The sequence below is a fragment of the Scyliorhinus torazame genome, chromosome 6, assembly GCF_047496885.1.
Source record: "Scyliorhinus torazame isolate Kashiwa2021f chromosome 6, sScyTor2.1, whole genome shotgun sequence".
Lineage (NCBI taxonomy): Eukaryota > Metazoa > Chordata > Chondrichthyes > Carcharhiniformes > Scyliorhinidae > Scyliorhinus > Scyliorhinus torazame.
Genome location: NC_092712.1, coordinates 275,510,084 through 275,529,843, shown reverse-complemented (window position 1 = coordinate 275,529,843; position 19,760 = coordinate 275,510,084). Strand labels below are relative to the sequence as shown.

Genomic DNA, 19,760 nt, shown 5'->3' with positions numbered 1-19,760 from the left:
CGCACCCAGGTTTCCCAGGGATGTGGGGGCGGCTACAATGGGAAATCCCACTGGCCAGCAGCGGGAATGGAGCATCCCGCTGCCGGTGACGGTGCACCGGCGAGAAACACGCGACTGGAGAGAATTCACCCGAATATCTTTGAATTGGAACCTTCACAACCCGCGGCTGGATTTAACTTCCTTCACCTGGATTTGGAGATCTTTAACCCATGACACTTCTGTTTTTATCAGCTGGACTACCTTTCGGCTGCACCGAGCAAGAAGCTGAGCAGGATCAAGGAGGAGGTGCTGGAGTGACGACGTCGAGAGTGACTTGTCACAGAATGGGTGACTGCTACCCAGAAACAACCAGGTAGACTCAGAAACCAGGGCAATAGAGTGAATTCATTCAACCCCATTGTGGTCGCTGTGCTGATGGACAGGAACACAGTAGCAGCAATCATAGTAATGGCTGCATGAGGAACTGTGATCATTCAGTCCCAGCATTCGCAGTGGTAGCTGTTTGTTATTCAGTGAGCGCGGCTTCATTGGAAATGATTATAATTGTGTGTGTAATTTAGACAGCTTGGCTGTAGTAATGGCTTCATTTGGAGGTAGTGAGGGGGATGCAATTAAGAGAAAAAAAACGATCATTCTACTGGTTCTCCCTGACTCTCATTAAAGTCCTGTAAGAGCCTACATTATACTTGGTATCTGACAAGGTGGCAGTTGTTAGGCATTGCAAAGCCACACTGTTGTTTATTATGGAAATTCAAAGCAACCTCATTCCAGATGATTGAAGTGATATCTTCCACACCCCTACATGATGACTCCAGCTTTTCCTATGTCACAACATGCTTCGCCACCGTTAGATGATCATGAAATCATTCAAGTCTCTCAAATAAAATGTCTCATCCTAACAACCTAGCAAGCTCAATCCCGAAAGGATTGAACAAATTTTTAACCCCGTTAAAGATACCAGCCACTCGCAGTCTGCTTGAGTTCTCAATTCCCCTTTGACATTTTCATAAGCATTTCATCGCATCCAAACTCCAAATAATCAGCTCCGCCTCTGGTGGCCTGTCACACCTTGTCCCTGTGCTGTTTCTACTTTCTAACATCAACTGGATAACAAACCGCCATTTCGGTAACTGATTGGCGGATTCTTGGCTGTCCGTCAAACAGCTTTTCCTCTCCCCGTCTCCAATATCTTCAGAATGAGTGGAGATGTTCGAACAAAGTCCAACTCCTGCTATGGAGCCCAACTGATGGACACGGAGCACAGTCATTAACATTCAAGGCAGCATTTTACACCACTACTAACCGAGCACTAAAGGACTTAGCTGCTCGACTGGGTCTGGGGCAGTGGGTGAGGGAACCAACAAGGAGGAGAAGCAATTAGACACCATCCTCAGTGACCTGCTTGTCGCAAGTACACTTGCCGGAGAGAGAGAGAGTGTGTGTGAGAGAGAGACTGTGCGCGTGAGAGTGTGTAAGAGAGAGTGTGTGTGAGAGAGAGTGTGCACGTGAGAGTGAGAGAGAGTGTGTGTGAGAGAGTGTGTGTGTGTGAGAGTGTGAGAGAGGGTTTGTGAGAGAGAGTGTGTGTGAGAGAGTGTGTGTGTGTGAGAGTGTGTGAGAGAGGGTTTGTGAGAGAGAGTGTGTGTGAGAGAGAGTGCGTGTGAGAGAGTGTGTGTGTGTGAGAGAGAGTGTTTGTGTGAGAGTGTGTGTGAGAGTGTTTGTGTGAGAGTGTGTGTATGAGAGAGAGTGCGTGTGAGAGAGTGTGAGAGTGTGTGTGTGAGAGAGAGTGTGTGTGTGAGAGAGTGTGTGTGAGAGAGAGTGCATGTGAGAGAGTGTGTGAGAGAGAAAACGTGTGTGTGTGTGAGGGAGTGTGTGTGAAAGTGTGTGTGAAGAGTGTGTGAGAGTGTGTGTGTGAGTGAGAGAGTGTGTGTGTGAGAGAGTGTGTGTGTGAGAGAGTTTGTGTGAGAGAGTGTGTGAATGAGAGAGTGTGTGTGAGAGAGAGAATGTGTGTGTGAGGGAGTGTGTGTGTGAGAGTGTGTGTGAGAGAGTGTATGTGTGAGAGAGAGAATGTGTGTGAGAGTGTGTGTGTGAGAGAGAGTGCGTGTGAGAGTGTGTGAGTGAGAGAATGTGTGTGTGTGTGAGGGAGTGTGTGTGTGAGAGAGTGTATGTGTGAGAGAGAGAATGTGTGTGTGAGCGAGTGTGTGTGTGAGAGAGAGTGCGCGTGAGAGAGTGTGTAAGAGAGAGAGTGCGTGTGAGAGAGTGTATGAGAGAGTGTGTGTGTGAGAGTGTGTGTGTGAGAGTGAATGTGAGAGTGCGTGAGTGAGAGAATGTGTGTGTGTGAGGGAGTGTATGTGTGAGAGAGAATGTGTGTGTGTGTGAGAGAGTGTGTGTGAGAGAGAGTGTGTGAGAGAGTGTGTGTGAGAGAGAGTGTGTGTGAGAGAGTGTATGTGTGTGAGGGAGTGTGTGTATGAGGGAGTGTGTGTGTGAGAGTGTGTGTGTGAGAGAGAGTGCGTGTGAGGGAGTGTGTGAGAGAGAGAATGTGTGTGTGTGTGAGGGAGTGTGTGTGAGAGAGTGTGTGTGTGAGAGAGAGTGTGTGAGAGAGAGTGTGTGAGAGAGTGTGTGTGAGAGAGAGTGTGTGTGAGAGAGTGTATGTGTGTGAGGGAGTGTGTGTATGAGGGAGTGTGTGTGTGAGAGTGTGTGTGTGAGAGAGAGTGCGTGTGAGGGAGTGTGTGAGAGAGAGAATGTGTGTGTGTGTGAGGGAGTGTGTGTGAGAGAGTGTGTGTGAGAGAGAGTGTGTGAGAGAGAGAATGTGTGTGTGTGTGAGAGAGTGTGTGTGTGAAAAGTATGTGTGTGAGAGAGAGATTGTGGGTGGGATTCTCCGACCCCCCACCGGGTTGGAGAATCGCCGGAAGTCGGCGTGAACCCGCCCCCGCCGTCCTCCGAATTCTCCGCCGCCCCAAAAAACGCCCTAGCGTGAATCGCGCCATCCGCCTCGGAGAATGGCGGGGACCAGCGTGACTCAATGGGCCGCCCAAATTCACCGGGCTGCGATGGGCCGAAGTCCCGCCCGTTTAACGAGGGTCCCACCGGCGTAAATCAAGGTAGGTCCCTACCGGCGGGACCCAGCTCCGTGGGCAGCCTCCGGGGCTCTCGGGGGGGGGGGGGGGGGGGGGGGGGGGTCTGGCCCCGGGAGGTGCCCCCACGGTGGCCTGGCCGCGATTGGGGCCCACCGATCCGCGGGCGGGCCTGTGCCGCGTGGGCACTCTATTGTTCCGCACTGGCGGCTGTAACAGTCCGCCATTGCCGGTGCAGAAACAAAGCCCTCTGCGCTTGCGCAGGGATGACGCCAGCACACACTGGCGCTCCCGCGCACGCACCAACTCGCACCGGCTGGCGGAGGCCCTTCGAGGAGAGGAAAGGGCGTCTGTACCCCGGACCGGGCCGGAGAGTGCCAGCCAACGTGGCCCGGCGTCTGTGGAGGGAGGTGGGCGCGGACGTGAGTGCCACTGTGGTGACACCCGGGACTGGCGAGCAGTGCCACAAAAAGCTCCACGACCTACTGAAGGCAGCCAGGGTGAGTACCCAGCAGTGTGCCCATGGCACCAACCCCCCTACCCCGCACATGTGTGACACCCACCCCCTCTCCAGGGGGATGATACAACCACAGCCGTGACCCGCATGGCTGCAGCCACCCAAACAAGCCGCGTTGGCCCAGTGCCCTGTGCACCCATGCCAACATACACCCAATTGCATGCAGTGGACCGCCTAACAATGCTGTCATTCCCCCCCCTCAGGAAAAGTGCGCCCATAACCAACGGGACCTAGCCCGAACCTGAGGGGGTGAACCTGACCTGCGCCAGCTCACCGTGCACGAGCAGAGGGCACTGGACAGAGCCGGTGCACCCGAGGACCGGGAGATTGCCCATGCCGAGGTCGGGGGCGTGCCACCAAGTGAGATCCCGCCCCCCCCCGGCCTGGCCCCCTCCCCCCTCAGCCCTCTCCCCTCAGCCCTCTCCCCTCAGGCCTCTCCCCTCAGCCCTCTCCCCTCAGCCCTTTCCCCTCAGCCCTTTCCCCTCAGCCCTTTACCCTCCACCCTCCCTCCTTAGCCCTTTCCCCTCAGCCCTTGAGGCACGATCAATTTGGCTGGAGACGAAGTTGAATTCAAACTGAGGCTTTATTAGTATCTGAAGTGTGGCCTCCTACAGCAGCTGACGAAATGGCTGCTAGCTGAAGGCCACGTGTATTTATAACCCGGCTCCTGGGCGGAGCTAACATGCAGGGGCCCAGGTGAACCTGTACAAAGAACAAAGAAATGTACAGCACAGGAACAGGCCCTTCGGCCCTCCAAGCCCGTGCCGACCATGCTGCCCGACTAAACTACAATCTTCTACACTTCCTGGGTCCGTATCCCTCTATTCCCATCCTATTCATGTATTTGTCAAGATGCCCCTTAAATGTCACTATCGTCCCTGCTTCCACCACCTCCTCCGGTAGCGAGTTCCAGGCACCCACTACCCTCTGCGTAAAAAACTTGCCTCGTACATCTACTCTAAACCTTGCCCCTCGCACCTTAAACCTGTGCCACCTAGTAATTGACCCCTCTACCCTGGGGAAAAGCCTCTTACTATCCACTCTGTCTATGCCCCTCATAATTTTGTAGACCTCTATCAGGTCTCCCCTCAACCTCCTTCATTCCAGTGAGAACAAACCGAGTTTATTCAACCGCTCCTCATAGCTAATGCCCTCCATACCAGGCAACATTCTGGTAAATCTCTTCTGCACCCTCTCTAAAGCCTCCACATCCTTCTGGTAGTGTGGCGACCAGAATTGAACACTATACTCCAAGTGTGGCCTAACTAAGGTTCTATACAGCTGCAACATGACTTGCCAATTCTTATACTCAATGCCCCGGCCAATGAAGGCAAGCATGCCGTATGCCTTCTTGACTACCTTCTCCACCTGTGTTGCCCCTTTCAATGACCTGTGGACCTGTACTCCTAGATCTCTTTGACTTTCAATACTCTTGAGGGTACTACCATTCACTGTATATTCACTACCTGCATTAGACCTTCCAAAATGCATTACCTCACATTTGTCCGGATTAAACTCCATCTGCCATCTCTCCGCCCAAGTCTCCAAACAATCTAAATCCTGCTGTATCCTCTGACAGTCCTCATCGCTATCCGCAATTCCAGCAACCTTTGTGTCGTCTGCAAACTTACTAATCAGACCAGTTACATTTTCCTCCAAATCATTTATATATACTACAAAGGGCAAAGGTCCCAGCACTGATCCCTGTGGAACACCACTGGTCACAGCCCTCCAATTAGAAAAGCATCCTTCCATTGTTACTCTCTGCCTTCTATGACCTAGCCAGTTCTGTATCCACCTTGCCAGCTCACCCCTGATCCCGTGTGACTTCACCTTTTGTACTAGTCTACCATGAGGGACCTTGTCAAAGGCCTTACTGAAGTCCATATAGACAACATCCACTGCCCTACCTGCATCAATCATCTTAGTGACCTCCTCGAAAAACTCTATCAAGTTAGTGAGACACGACCTCCCCTTCACAAAACCATGCTGCCTTTCACTAATACATCCATTTGCTCCAAATGGGAGTAGATCCTGTCTCGAAAAATTCTCTCCAGTAATTTCCCTACCACTGAAGTAAGGCTCACCGGCCTGTAGTTCCCTGGATTATCCTTGCTACCCTTCTTAAACAGAGGAACAACATTGGCTATTCTCCAGTCCTCCGGGACATCCCCTGAAGACAGTGAGGATCCAAAGATTTCTGTCAAGGCCTCAGCAATTTCCTCTCCAGCATCCTTCAGTATTCTGGAGTAGATCCCATCAGGCCCTGGGGACTTATCTACCTTAATATTTTTTAAGACACCCAACACCTCGTCTTTTTGGATCTCAATATGGCCCAGGCTATCTACACACCCTTCTCCAGACTCAACATCTACCAATTTCTTCTCTTTGGTGAATACTGATTCAAAGTATTCATTTAGTACCTCGCCCATTTCCTCTGGCTCCACACATAGATTCCCTCCCCTGTCCTTCAGTGGGCCAACCCTTTCCCTGGCTACCCTCTTGCTTTTTATGTACGTGTAAAAAGCCTTGGGATTTTCCTTAACCCTATTTGCCAATGACTTTTCGTGACCCCTTCTAGCCCTCCTGACTCCTTGCTTAAGTTCCTTCCTACTTTCCTTATATTCCACGCAGGCTTCGTCTGTTCCCAGCCTTTTAGCCGTGACAAATGCCTCCTTTTTCTTTTTGACGAGGCCTACAATATCTCTCGTTATCCAAGGTTCCCGAAAATTGCCGTATTTATCCTTCTTCCTCACAGGAACATGCCGGTCCTGACTTCCTTTCAACTGACACTTGAAAGCCTCCCACATGTCAGATGTTGATTTGCCCTCAAACATCCGCCCCCAATCTATGTTCTTCAGTTCCCGCCTAATATTGTTATTCTTAGCCTTCCCCCAATTTAGCACATTCATCCTAGGACCACTCTTATCCTTGTCCACCAGTACTTAAAAACTTACTGAATTGTTGTCACTGTTACCGAAATGCTCCCCTACTGAAACATCTACCACCTGGCCGGGCTCATTCCCCAATACCAGGTCCAGTACCGCCCCTTCCCTAGTTGGACTGTCTACATGTTGTTTTAAGAAGCCCTCCTGGATGCTCCTTACAAACTCCGCCCCGTCTAAGCCCCTGGCACTAAGTGAGTCCCAGTCAATATTGGGGAAGTTGAAGTCTCCCATCACCACAACCCTGTTGTTTTTACTCTTTTCCAAAATCTGTCTACCTATCTGTTCCTCTATCTCCCGCTGGCTGTTGGGAGGCCTGTAGTAAACCCCCAACATTGTGACTGCACCCTTCTTATTCCTGATCTCTACCCATATAGCCTCACTGCCCTCTGAGGTGTCCTCCCGCAGTACAGCTGTGATATTCTCCCGAACCAGTAGCGCAACTCCGCCTCCCCTTTTACATCCCCCTCTATCCCGCCTGAAACATCTAAATCCTGGAACGTTTAGCTGCCAATCCTGCCCTTCCCTCAACCAGGTCTCTGTAATGGCAACAACATCATAGTTCCAAGTACTAATCCAAGCTCTAAGTTCATCTGCCTTACCCGTAATACTTCTTGCATTAAAACATATGCACTTCAGGCCACCAGACCCGCTGTGTTCAGCAACTTCTCCCTGTCTGCTCTGCCTCAGAGCCACACTGTCCCTATTCCCTAGTTCTCCCTCAATGCTCTCACCTTCTGACCTATTGCTCCCGTGCCCACCCCCCTGCCATACTAGTTTAAACCCTCCCGTGTGATACTAGCAAACCTCGCGGCCAGGATATTTATGCCTCTCCGGTTTAGATGCAACCCGTCCTTATATATGTCACACCTGCCCCGGAAGAGCTCCCAGTGGTCCAGATAACGGAAACCCTCCCTCCTACACCAGCTGTTTAGCCACGTGTTTAGCTGCTCTATCTTCCTATTTCTAGCCTCACTGGCACGTGGCACAGGGAGTAATCCCGAGATTACAACCCTAGAGGTCCTGTCTTTTAACTTTCTGCCTAGCTCCCTGAACTCCTGCTGCAGGACCTCATGCCCCTTCCTGCCTAGGTCGTTAGTACCAATATGTACAACGACCTCTGCCTGTTTGCCCTCCCCATTCAGGATGCCCTCTACCCGTTCGGAGACATCCTGGACCCTGGCACCAGGGAGGCAACATACCATCCTGGAGTCTCTTTCACGTCCACAGAAGCGCCTATCTGTGCCCCTGACTATAGAGTCCCCTATGACTATTGCTCTTCTGCGCTTTGACCCTCCCTTCTGAACATCAGAGCCAGCCGTGGTGCCACTGCTCTGGCTGCTGCTGTTTTCCCCTGATAGGCTATCCCCCCCGACAGTATCCAAAGGGGTATACCTGTTCGAGAGGGGGACAACCACAGGGGATTCCTGCACTGACTGCCTGCCCTTTCTGGTGGTCACCCATTTCTCTGCCTGCACCTTGGGTGTGACCACATTTATATAATTGCGATCTATGACGCTTTCCGCCACCTGCATGCTCCTAAGTGCATCCAATTGCTGCTCCAACCGAACCATGCGTCTGTGAGGAGCTCCAGTTGGGTGCACTTTCTGAAGATGAAGCCATCCGGGAGGCTGGAAGCCTCCCGGACCTGCCACATCTCACGGTCAGAGCACTGCACCCCTCTAACTGACATTGCGTCAATTAATTAAAATTAAAATTTAAAAAAAAATTTTTTTTTTTTTAAATATATTTTTTAAAATTTCAAAGTTACTGTGCAGGTTCTACCGTAAAACCCTTAATATAGGAACCCAGTGGTTTACCACATTCACCCCCTGTTAAAATTGAGTCCGCCGGGGGTGGTGGATAACTATCTACAATTCGCAATCTTTAATATATACAGAACAGTGGAAAGAAAATGTCTCTGGTCATCCGGTGGGCCGGTCAGAGGTTCAGCCGGTCCGGCGATGTTGGTGCTGTCGTGGTCGAAGTTGACTCCGGGAGCGTGCCGAAATCCTCTTCATCAACGGGGGTGGGCAGGGGGAGGACGGACGGTCCTAGGGGGGGTGATGGGGGCGACGGGGGAGGGGAGGGTGGCGCCGGGGGCGTCAGGGGTGGTGTGGGGGCGGAACCTGCTGGTGCCAGGTTCCTGAGGGAGACGGTATCTTGGTGGCCGTCGGGGAACGCCACGTAGGCGTACTGTGGGTATGCGTGGAGCAGGTGCACCCTTTCCACCAACGGATCCACCTTGTGGAGCCGCACATGTTTACGGAGAAGCACGGTTCCCGGAGCTGTAAGCCAAGCTGGGAGCGATACCCCGGATGTGGACTTCCTGGGGAAGGCAAAAAGGCGTTCATGCGGTGTACTGTTAGTAGCAGTGAAAAGTAATGAGCGAATGGAATGTAGTGCATTAAGGAGGACCTCTTGCCAGCGGGAGGCCGGGAGATTTCTGGACCGTAGGGCCAGCTGGATGGCCCTCCATACCGTCCCATTCTCCCTTTCTACCTGTCCGTTTCCCCGGGGGTTGTAGCTCGTCGTTCTGCTGGAGGTGATACCCCTGCTGAGCAGGAACTGGTGCAGCTCATCACTCATGAATGAGGATCCCCTGTCACTGTGGATGTAGGCGGGGAAGCCGAAAAGAGTGAAGATAGAATTAAGGGCTTTAATGACGGTGGCAGACGCCAGGTCGGGGCATGGGATGGCGAAGGGAAAACGGGAGTATTCATCGATCACACTGAGGAAATACGTGTGTCGGTCGGAGGAGGGGAGGGGGCCTTTGAAATCCACGCTGAGGCGTTTAAAGGGGCGGGAGGCCTTCACCAGGTGCGCGCGGTCCGGCCGGTAGAAGTGCAGCTTGCATTCCGCACAGACCTGGCGGTCCTTGGTGATCGTCCTTACTTCCCCGACGGAGTAGGGCAAATTTTGTGCCTTAATGAAGTGGTACAACAGAGTGACCCCTGGGTGACAAAGGCTGTCGTGCAGGGTCCGGAGTCAGTCTACCTGTGCGCTGGCACATGTACCTCGGGATAGGGCGTCTGGGGGCTCGTTGAGTTTGTCAGGGCGATACCTAATCTCGTAGTTATAGGTGGAGAGCTCGATTCTCCACTGCAAGATTTTGTCATTTTTGAACTTGCCCCGCTGCGTGTTGTTGAACATGAAGGCTACTGACCGTTGGTCAGTGAGGAGAGTGAATCTCCTGCCGGCCAGGTAATGCCTCCAATGTCGCACAGCCTCAACGATAGCCTGGCCTCCTTTTCGACGGATGAGTGCCGAATTTCGGAGGCATGGAGGGTGCGGGAAAAGAATGCCACAGGCAGCCTGCCTGGTTGAGGGTGGCGGCAAGGGCGACGTCCGATGCGTCGCTTTCTACTTGGAAAGGAAGTGTTTCGTCTACAGCGTGCATTGTGGCCTTGGCAACATCAGCTCTGATCCGGGCGAAGGCCCGTTGGGCCTCTGCCGTCAGGAGGAAATGAGTGGACTGTATGAGTGGGTGGGCCTTGTCCGCATAGTTTGGGACCCACTGAGCGTAATACGAGAAGAACCCCAGGCAGCGTTTGAGGGCCTTGGGGCAGTGGGGGAGGGGAAGCTCCATGAGGGGGCGCATGCGGTTGGGATCGGGCCCCAGAACTCCTTTCTGGACCACGTAGCCGAGGATGGCTAAGCGGTTTGTACGGAACACACACTTCTCCTTGTTGTACGTGAGGTTGAGGAGAGTGGCGGTGTGGAGAAATTTAGCGAGGCTGGCATCGTGGTCCTGCTGATCATGGCCGCAGATGGTCACATTGTCTAGGTACGGAAACATGGCCCGCAAGCCGTACCGGTCGACCATTCGGTCCATCTCCCTTTGGAAGACCGAAACCCCATTGGTGACGCCGAAGGGGACCCTAAGGAAGTGATATAGCCGGCCGTCTGCCTCGAAGGCGGTGTATGGCCGGTCCGATCTACGGATGGGGAGCTGGTGGTAAGCGGATTTCAGGTCCACCATTGAGAAGACCTGGTACTGTGCAATCTGGTTAACCATGTCAGATATGCGTGGGAGGGGGTACACGTCGAGCTGCGTGTACCTGTTGATGGTCTGGCTGTAGTCCACGACCATTCGATTTTTCTCCCCAAACTTAACCACTACCACTTGAGCTCTCCAGGGGCTGTTGCTGGCCTCGATGACTCCCTCCTGAAGCAACCGCTGGACCTCGGACCTGATGAAGGCCTTATCCTGGTGGCGATGGGTTTGCAATCTGGAGTTAGATTGGAAATGAGGGAAGGAGGATCGACCTTTAGGGTCGCGAGGCCGCACACAGTGAGGGGTGGTAAGGGTCCGCCGAATTTAAGGGTCAGGCTCTGTTGCACTGAAAATTCAGGCCAAGGCTAAGTGCAACGCAGAGGTTTGGGAGGACGTAGAGGCCAAAACCGTGGAACTCTACGCCTCGGACTGTGAGCGTGACCGTGCAGTACCCCCGGATCGCTACGCGATGGGATCCGGAGGCCAGGGAGATACTTTGATTGGTAGGGTGTACCTTAAGGGAGCAGCGCCTTCCCGTATTTGGATGTACAAAGCTCTCGGTGCTCCTGGAATCCAGTAGGCAGGAGGTCACGTGGCCGTTGACTTTCACGCTGGTGGATGCTTTGGTCAGAGTGTGTGGTCTGGACTGGTCGATTACCATGGGTGCGAGTCGTGGTTGATAGTCAGGTAGTGAGGCGGCCGCTGCTTCGGGGTCCTGAAACGCCGTTGGTCTCCGTGTGCTGCGGGTGGACAAGTTGGCGGCGCCCGAAGGTCCTGGGGTTCACAAAATGCCAGCGCCCATGGAACGCACGTTGTGGGGGTGGAGCAAGATGGCGGCGCCCATCAGACGCACGTGTTGTGCGGGGTAGAAGATGGCGGCGGCCATTGCTCTTACATGGCCTGGGGAGGAGGGGAGGATAGCGGCGCCCATTGTCCGTGACCGGGGGGTTGGGTGGGTGGGTGCGACCGCTGCCGCTGAGCGGGCCTGGCACACCGCTGCGTCGTGGCCCTTCTTCCCGCAGGCCTTACAAAGGGCAGCGCGGGCCGGGCAGCATTGGCGGGTGTGTCTTTGTTGGCCGCAAAAATAACATCGGGGCCCCCCGGAGATCACCGGCTGGCGCGTAGCGCAGGCGTACTGGGCGGGTAGCGCCCTCGCTGGGGCGGCTGCCTGCGGGGCCCATGAAGCATAGGAGGAGTGGGCCACGCGGTTGGGGGCGTAGGACTGTACATTGTGCAGGGCGACCGTCATGGAAAACGCTAGTGTTTTAGTCTCTGCGAGATCGCGCGTGGCCCCTTCAAGGAGCCGCTGCCTGATAACATCGGACCCAATCCCAGTTACAAAAGCGTCCCTCATAAGGAGATGAGTGCTCCTTAGCTGTAACGTCCTGGCAGTCACAGTCCCGAACTAGTGGGATCAGGGCCCTCCAGAAGTCCTCGATTGACTCACCAGGTAGTTGAGTACGCGTTGCGAGCTCGTGTCTGGTGAAGAGCGTGTTCGTCTTCTGCTCATAACTCTCTGAGTCGAGTCACAGCGTCTATGACTGGGCGCATCCTGGATCAGCGGGAAGATTTTAGAGCTGAGTCTGGAGTACAAGATTTGAATCTTCTGAGCCTCTGGAACAGGGGTCGGCGCCACGTTGATATACGCTTCAAAACAAGCTAGCCAGTGCTGGAAGTCCTTTCTGGCGTCGCTTACGTGTGGATCCAGCTACAGGCGATTTGGTTTAATCCGGAGGTCCATCTTCTGAATCAGATACTAATAAATTGAGGCTCGATTGATTTGGCTGGAGACGAAGTTGAATTCAAACTGAGGCTTGATTAGTATCTGAAGTGTGGCCTCCTACAGCAGCTGGCGAAATGGCTGCTAGCTGAAGGCCACGTGTATTTATAACCCGGCTCCTGGGCGGAGCTAGCATGCAGGGGTCCAGGTGAACCTGTAGTGCAGGTTCTACCGTACAACCCTTAATATAGGAACACAGTGGTTTACCACAGCCCTCTCCCCTCAGCCCTCTCCCCTCAGCCCTCTCCCCTCAGCCCTTTCCCCTCAGCCCTCTCCCCTCAGCCCTCTCCCCTCAGCACTCTCCCCTCAGCCCTCTCCCCTCAGCCCTCCCCCTCAGCCCTCTCCCCTCAGCCCTCCCCCTCAGCCCTCTCCCCTCAGCCCTCTCCCCCCAGCCCTCTCCCCTCAGCCCTTTCCCCTCAGCTCTTTCCCCTCAGCCCTCTCCCCTCAGCCCTCTCCCCTCAGCACTCTCCCCTCAGCCCTCCCCCTCAGCCCTCTCCCCTCAGCCCTCTCCCCCCAGCCCTCTCCCCTCAGCCCTTTCCCCTCAGCTCTTTCCCCTCAGCCCTCTCCCCTCAGCCCTCTCCCCTCAGCCCTCTCCCCTCAGCCCTCCCCCTCAGCCCTCTCCCCTCAGCCCTCTCCCCTCAGCCCTCTCCCCTCAGCCCTTTCCCCTCAGCCCTTTCCCCTCAGCCCTCTCCCCTCAGCCCTCTCCCCTCAGGCCTCTCCCCTCAGCCCTCTCCCCTCAGCCCTTTCCCCTCAGCCCTCTCCCCTCAGCCCTTTCCCCTCAGCCCTCTCCCCTCAGCCCTCTCCCCTCAGCCCTCTCCCCTCAGCCCTCTCCCCCCAGCCCTCTCCCCTCAGCCCTTTCCCCTCAGCCCTCTCCCCTCAGCCCTCTCCCCTCAGCCCTCTCCCCTCAGCCCTTTCCCCTCAGCCCGCTCCCCTCAGCCCCCTCCCCTCAGCCCTCTCCCCCCAGCCCTCTCCCCTCAGCCCTCTCCCCTCAGCCCTTTCCCCTCAGCCCTTTCCCCTCAGCCCTCTCCCCTCAGCCCTTTCCCCTCAGCCCGCTCCCCTCAGCCCCCTCCCCTCAGCCCTCTCCCCCCAGCCCTCTCCCCTCAGCCCTCTCCCCTCAGCCCTCTCCCCTCAGCCCTTTCCCCTCAGCCCTCTCCCCTCAGCCCTTTCCCCTCAGCCCTTTCCCCTCAGCCCGCTCCCCTCAGCCCCCTCCCCTCAGCCCTCTCCCCTCAGCCCTCTCCCCTCAGCCCTCTCTCCTTAGCCCTTTCCCCTCAGCCCTTTCCCCTCAGCCCGCTCCCCTCAGCACCCTCCCCTCAGCCGTTTCCCCTCAGCCCTTTCCCCTCAGCCCTTTCCCCTCAGCCCTCTCCCCTCAGCCGCCTCCCCTCAGCCCTCTCCCCTCAGCCCTTTCCCCTCAGCCCTCTCCCCTCAGCCCTCTCCCCTCAGCACTCTCCCCTCAACCCTCTCCCCTCAGCCCTCTCTCCTCAGCCCTCTCCCCTCAGCCCTCTCACCTCAGCCCTTTCCCCTCGTCCTTCTCCCCTCATCCCTCTCCCCTCAGCCCTCTCCCTTCAGCCCTCTCCCCTCAGCCCTCTCCCCTCAGCCCTCTCCCTCAGCCCTCTCCCCTCAGCCCTCTCCCCTCAGCCCTCTCCCCTCAGCCCTCTCCCCTCAGCACTCTCCCCTCAGCACTCCCCCCTCACCCCGTACCGCGACCCACACTCCCCTCCATCTGCCTAACCATGATGGTGTATTGTGTGTCGCAGGGCCACGCGGTGACCGACCTGGAGCACCCGGCGAACACCGCCCGCATCCAGCACCTGGACGGCCAGCCGACGCGGACCAACCGGGCGCATCAGGCTTACACCGCCCGCACCAGCGCCCGGGCGGCCAGCCCACAGGGACTCTAGCAGCGACGGGGAGGGCAGCTCCAACAACAGCCCCCCGGCCCAGATCAGTGACGACACAAAGACACAGGACACCAGCACACGGGGGACAGACGGCAGCACGCCAGCCGGGGCGCCCGAGCAGCAGCTGGGCCCATCCAGGCCGGGCCGCCCCAGGAGACGTGCCTCTTGTTTCAGGGCAGGAGTCACAGCGGTCTATCTCCACACCTGCTGTCTGGGGAATCACCTGGGAAAAATTGTTCGGGCGCAGAAGGCCAGAAAGTTAGACACCAGTTAAGTTGGCACGGCTGCAGGGCACAGTATAGGGGCTGGGGCGCAAACTTGGTACATTTGTTCACAATAAACATCTGTTAACACCGTTCAAACCTGCCTCGGTGCTCTGTCTAATGGGTGTGGTGTGTCATAATATCCACTCATGTATACAATGATATGCAGACAGGCAGTGATTGACACATAGAATGACCAGTAAGCATACAACACAGCACAGCCAGACAGGACACTACCACTATAAAGCCAGAGGGCACTAGGTTTCCCGCTCTCTCGGGACCCAACTACTGAGACAGCCAGAGCCTTGAACTAGCAAGCACAGACACCATGCGGTAGCTAGTAAGTCTGGTCAGACTACTACAAGGTCACTAGTCAGATCAGTATAGTGTCGACCTACAGCTGAATATGTACAGTAGTTCATCTAGTTGAATAAAACAATGTTGGACCTTCTCCTGAGTTAGACGTCTGTTTCTAACTTCCCTGCATCGAGTGCAGTCCACATCAAACCAACCTGCCTAACACATCATGGTACCAGAGTGATATTGATCTTGACGGACCTACCTTGAGTGAATCAGCACCGACCAGCAAGCAGCCATCCAGTGAAATGGAAAACATCCAGCCTCCTCCGCAACTCCACATCTCCGTCAACCTCGGCGCCAATTGGAAAATCCTCAAGCAAAAGTTCCTCTTGTACATTGAGGCCTCCGACCTCGAGGCAGCATTGGATGCCAGGAAGATCGAGCTATTTCTTTCCAGTGCGGGGGACCACGCCATCCATATCTATAATTCGCTTACATTCGCCGCGGCGAAGACAAAACGAAATTCAAAACAGTCTTGCTGAAGTTCGACAGCCACTGCGACATTGAGATGAATGAGAGCTTTGAACGGTACGTTTTCCAGCAGAGGCTTCAGGGTGAGAATGAACCTTTTCTGTCCTTCGTCACCCATCTCCGCATCCTAGCGCAGTCATGTAACTATGGCCCGACGGCTGATTCCATGATCCGGGATCAGATTGTTTTCGGGGTCCACCTCGACTCCCTGCGGCAGCAGCTCCTTAAAATCAAACGGTTGACCCTCTCTGTCGCTATCGAGACGTGCGTTGTCCATGAGCATGCCAAGAATCGTTACTCCCACATCAGGGCGGCAGAAACTGCAAAGCTGGCCTCCCATGAGGCAGAAAGGGTGCAGGCCATTGCACAGATGCAGGGCCTGAGCATCGAGGAGAGTCGTCGTTTTGCGCGCGTTTCTTGGATCCCTGCACATGCGCGCCACGACCGAGTGGACAACGAGACCGAAAACCGACTGCGCAGGTGCGTATGTTGGCCGACCGCACTGCGCATGCGCGATTGCGCACGGATCGCACTGACGGCAGCGTCATGACGTGTCCAAATTGTGGCTCCACCCACTTAAAGCGGCAATGTCCGGCAAGAGGACGCCGATGTCTCCAGTGTGGCAAGCCTGGCCACTACGCAGCCCTCTGCAGATCCGCTCCACCGCTCAGCAGTCTGCGATCCCAGCTGCGGCGCAGAAGTATCCGCTCAATACAGCAAGGCATGCCAGATTCTGATCCCGACAGCCCAACGGACCCTGATGCTGACTGCCTCCAGTCTCCATATCGGGTGGGCATCATAACCACACATGAGCTGTCCTCCACCACACCTGCGCAACGCCTCTCGATCCTCAGTGTGGATCCCGATGACGAGTGGTGTGCTGTCCTCACAGTTAACAAGGCTCGCATCCGATTTACCGGGGTGTCTGCGAACCCCATCTCACAATCCGACCTCGACACCATCCGGGCCCGACCAAGCATTCTTCCACCGGCCTGCCAGCTCCTTGACTACAATGGCAATGCCATAGCTGCCAGTGGCTCGTGTCAACTAGGGGTATCCAACAAGGCGATCAAGGCAACGTTACGATTTGAAATCGTCAGGCCAGACAGGGCGTCCCTGCTCGATGCTCACGCGTGCAAGCTCCTGAACCTGGTTCAGCGAGTCCACACCATGTCATCGTCACCGGCTACGGCCTCGCCTGATGGAAATTTGCAAGCCGACATAGACGACATTATCACGCAGTACCACAGTGTATTCGATGGAATGGGCACGCTCCTGTACCGATACAAAATAATGCTCAAGCTGAACGCCACCCCTGTAATCCATGCACCACGTCGGGTGCCAGCGCCCCTCAAGGATCGTCTGAAAAAGCAACTACAGGACCTCCAAGACCGGGGCATCATCTCGAAGGTCATGGAACCAACAGACTGGGTCAGCTCCATGGTTGCGTAAAGAGCCATCAGGGGAGATCCGCATTTGCATTGATGCCAAGGATCTAAACCGCAACATCATGCGGGAGCATTACCCGATCCCAAAGCGTGAAGAGTTAACCAGTGAGATGGCTCATGCCAAATTCTTCATTAAGCTGGACGCCTCCTGGGGTTTTTGGCAAATGTAGTTGGACGCGTCCAGTCGCAAGCTGTGCACGTTCAACACCCCGTTCGGCCGCTACAGTTACAACCGCATGCCTTTCGGTATCATATCTGCCTCCGAAGTGTTTCATCGCATCATGGAGCAGATGATGGAGGGCATCGAGGGGGGTACGAGTATACGTGGACGACGTGATCATCTGGTCCACAACGCCCCAGGAACACATCGCTCGCCTCAAGCAGGTCTTCCAGCGAATTCATGAACATGGTCTCCAGCTCAACAGGGCCAAGTGCTCATTTGGTCAATCTGATATTAAGTTTCTAGGTGACCAACAAAGCTCGTGGCAGGGTGTGTGGCCAGACGCCGACAAGGTCTTGCCGATCAATGCCATGAAGACCCCGGGGGACAAGAAGGCGGTCCTCCGCTTCCTCGGGATGGTCAACTTTCTCGGGAAATTCATTCCCAATATTGCATCCCACACAAAGTCCCTCCGTCATCTCGTCAAAAAGTCAATGGAATTCCAGTGGCTGCCCACACATGAAGCGGAATGGCGTGAGCTGAAGGCAATGCTCACCACAGCCCCAGTTCTAGCGTTCTTCGACCCAACCAAAGAAACCAAGATATCAACTGATGCAAGCCAGGATGGCATTGGGGCGATGCTCCTCCAGCGAGATGACTCCTCGTCCTGGGCTCTAGTGGCATATGCCTCCAGGGCCATGACGCCCACTGAGCAACGGTATGCCCAGATCGAAAAGGAGTGTCTGGGTCTCCTGACAAGAATAGTCAAGTTTCATGACTACGTTTACGGCCTGCCGAAATTCACGGTGGAACGGACCACAGGCCTCTAGTCCACATAACAGATAAGATATAAATGACATGACACCTCGGTTACAGCGAATTCTTCTTCGACTCCGCCGCTATGACTTCGAACTTGTCTACACGCCAGGCAAAGAGCTAATCATTGCAGAGGCCCTATCCCGGTCCACCACCACACCGTGTGAGCAAGGTGACTTCATCTGCCATATAGAAGCGCAAGTGCAATTGTGTGCCACCAACCTCCCAGCCTCTGACGAACGGGTGGTCCAAATTCCTGAGGAAACGGCCAAGGATCCCTTACTGTAGCGTGTGATGCAGCACCTTACCCATGGCTGGCAGAAGGGACAGTGTCCCCAATTCTTTAATGTTAAAGACGAGCTGACGGTTGTGGAGGGAATCCTTCCGAAACTCGACAGGATCGTTATTCCTCAAAGCATGCAGGCTATGGTGCTGGGTCAACTCCATGAGGGTCACCTTGGAGTCAAGAAATGCTGACACGGAGCTCGGGACGCGGTTTACTGGCCGGGCATTAACCGGGGTATTGCCAACACTGTCCTCCACTGCCCCACCTGTCGGAAGTTTCAACCGGCTCAACCCAAGGAAACACTGCAACAGCACGAGATTGTGACCTCTCTGTGGTCCAAAGTAGGTGTAGACCTTTTCCACGCCAAGGGGCGTGACTACGTACTCCTGGTCGACTACTTCTCCAGTTACCCAGAAGTGGTGAAACTGTCCGACCTCACGTCGAAGGCGGTCATCAAAGCCTGCAAAGAAACGTTCGCCAGGCACGGGATACCGCTCACGGTAATGAGCGACAACGGTCCATGCTTTTACAGCCAGGAATGGTCTGATTTTGCACAGTCCTACAACTTCCATCATGTTACCCCCAGTCCCCACTACCTGCAATCAAACGGGAAGACCGAGAAAGGTAAGAGTGTCAAGTGGTTGATGTGCAAAGCTGCAGACTCAGGCTTCGATTTCAACCTGGCAATGCTGGCATACAGGGCAACCCCACTGTCCACTGGGTTGTCTCCAGCGCAGATGCTCATGAATCGCACTCTGAGGACCACAGTTCCGGCCATCCATGTTCCAGACCTTGACCACCTCACGATACTACAAAAAGTGCAGCAGTCCCGGGCCCAACAAAAGGCCACATATGATTCTCTTGCCACTGATTTACCTGAGCTGGCTCCAGCCGATCATGTTCGCGTCCAGTTGCCTGAGGGCGGTTAGTCAGCCACAGTTGTTGTTGTCAAACAAGTTGCCCCGAGGTCTTTCATTGTTCGCATGGCTGATGGCTTCCTGCGACGGCGCAACAGACGGGCAATGTGAAGAGTTCCACTTGACCGCAGTGCTCCGCTGGCTATCATGCTTCCTCCAGACGTACCCTGCCACGAGGCCACCGATCTGCGGTCACCGATCGACAAGAATTCGTCGCCCGCCACAAAGACTGAATCTGTAGACTTAACTTTTGTCAATTTTTGTGACTGAATCCATCGACTTAACTCTTGTAAATATTGCTTAGTTTGCCATGTGTCTGCACTATCGACACCTTCCCATGTATATACGTTTGTTCAATCACCTTTTGTATATAGTCAGGCATATATATATATATATATATATACTCACACCTCAGTATTTATTTAACTCAAAAAAAATGGGGGGAGATGTCATAATATCCACTCATGTATATAATGCGATGCAGACAGGCAGTGATTGACACAAAGGATGACCAGTAAGCATACAACACAGCACAGCCAATCACCAGACAGGACATCACCACTATAAAGCTAGAGGGCACTAGGTTTCCCGCTCTCTCGGGACCCAGCTACTGAGACAGTCAGAGTCCACGAGCTAGCACAGTGCAAACACCATGCGGTAGCTCGTAAGTCTGGTCAGGCTACTACAAGGTCACTAGTCAGATCAGTATAGTGTCGACCCACAGCTGAATATGTACAGCAGTTTATCTAGTTGAATAAAACAGTGTTGGATCTTTTCCTGTGTTAGACGTCTGTTTCTAACTTTCCTGCATCGAGTGCAGTCCACATCGAA

At 54.6% G+C, this 19,760-nt stretch overlaps 1 protein-coding gene across 1 annotated transcript; it reads left to right on the top strand.

Moving 5' to 3' along the window:
* Positions 1-1,291: 1,291 nt before the first annotated feature.
* LOC140425438 (uncharacterized) lies at positions 1,292-19,704 on the top strand. The gene is made up of 2 exons (XM_072509707.1): positions 1,292-3,098; positions 14,065-19,704. Exon 2 carries the CDS (start codon positions 15,789-15,791, stop codon positions 16,752-16,754), a length of 966 nt encoding a protein of 321 aa, XP_072365808.1. The 5' UTR covers positions 1,292-3,098; positions 14,065-15,788; the 3' UTR covers positions 16,755-19,704.
* The last annotated feature ends 56 nt before the right edge of the window (positions 19,705-19,760 follow it).

Bases quoted from the DNA above. Each gene is read 5' to 3' on its own strand.
- LOC140425438 (XM_072509707.1), top strand. From the start codon at position 15,789: ATGTTGGCCGACCGCACTGCGCATGCGCGATTGCGCACGGATCGCACT.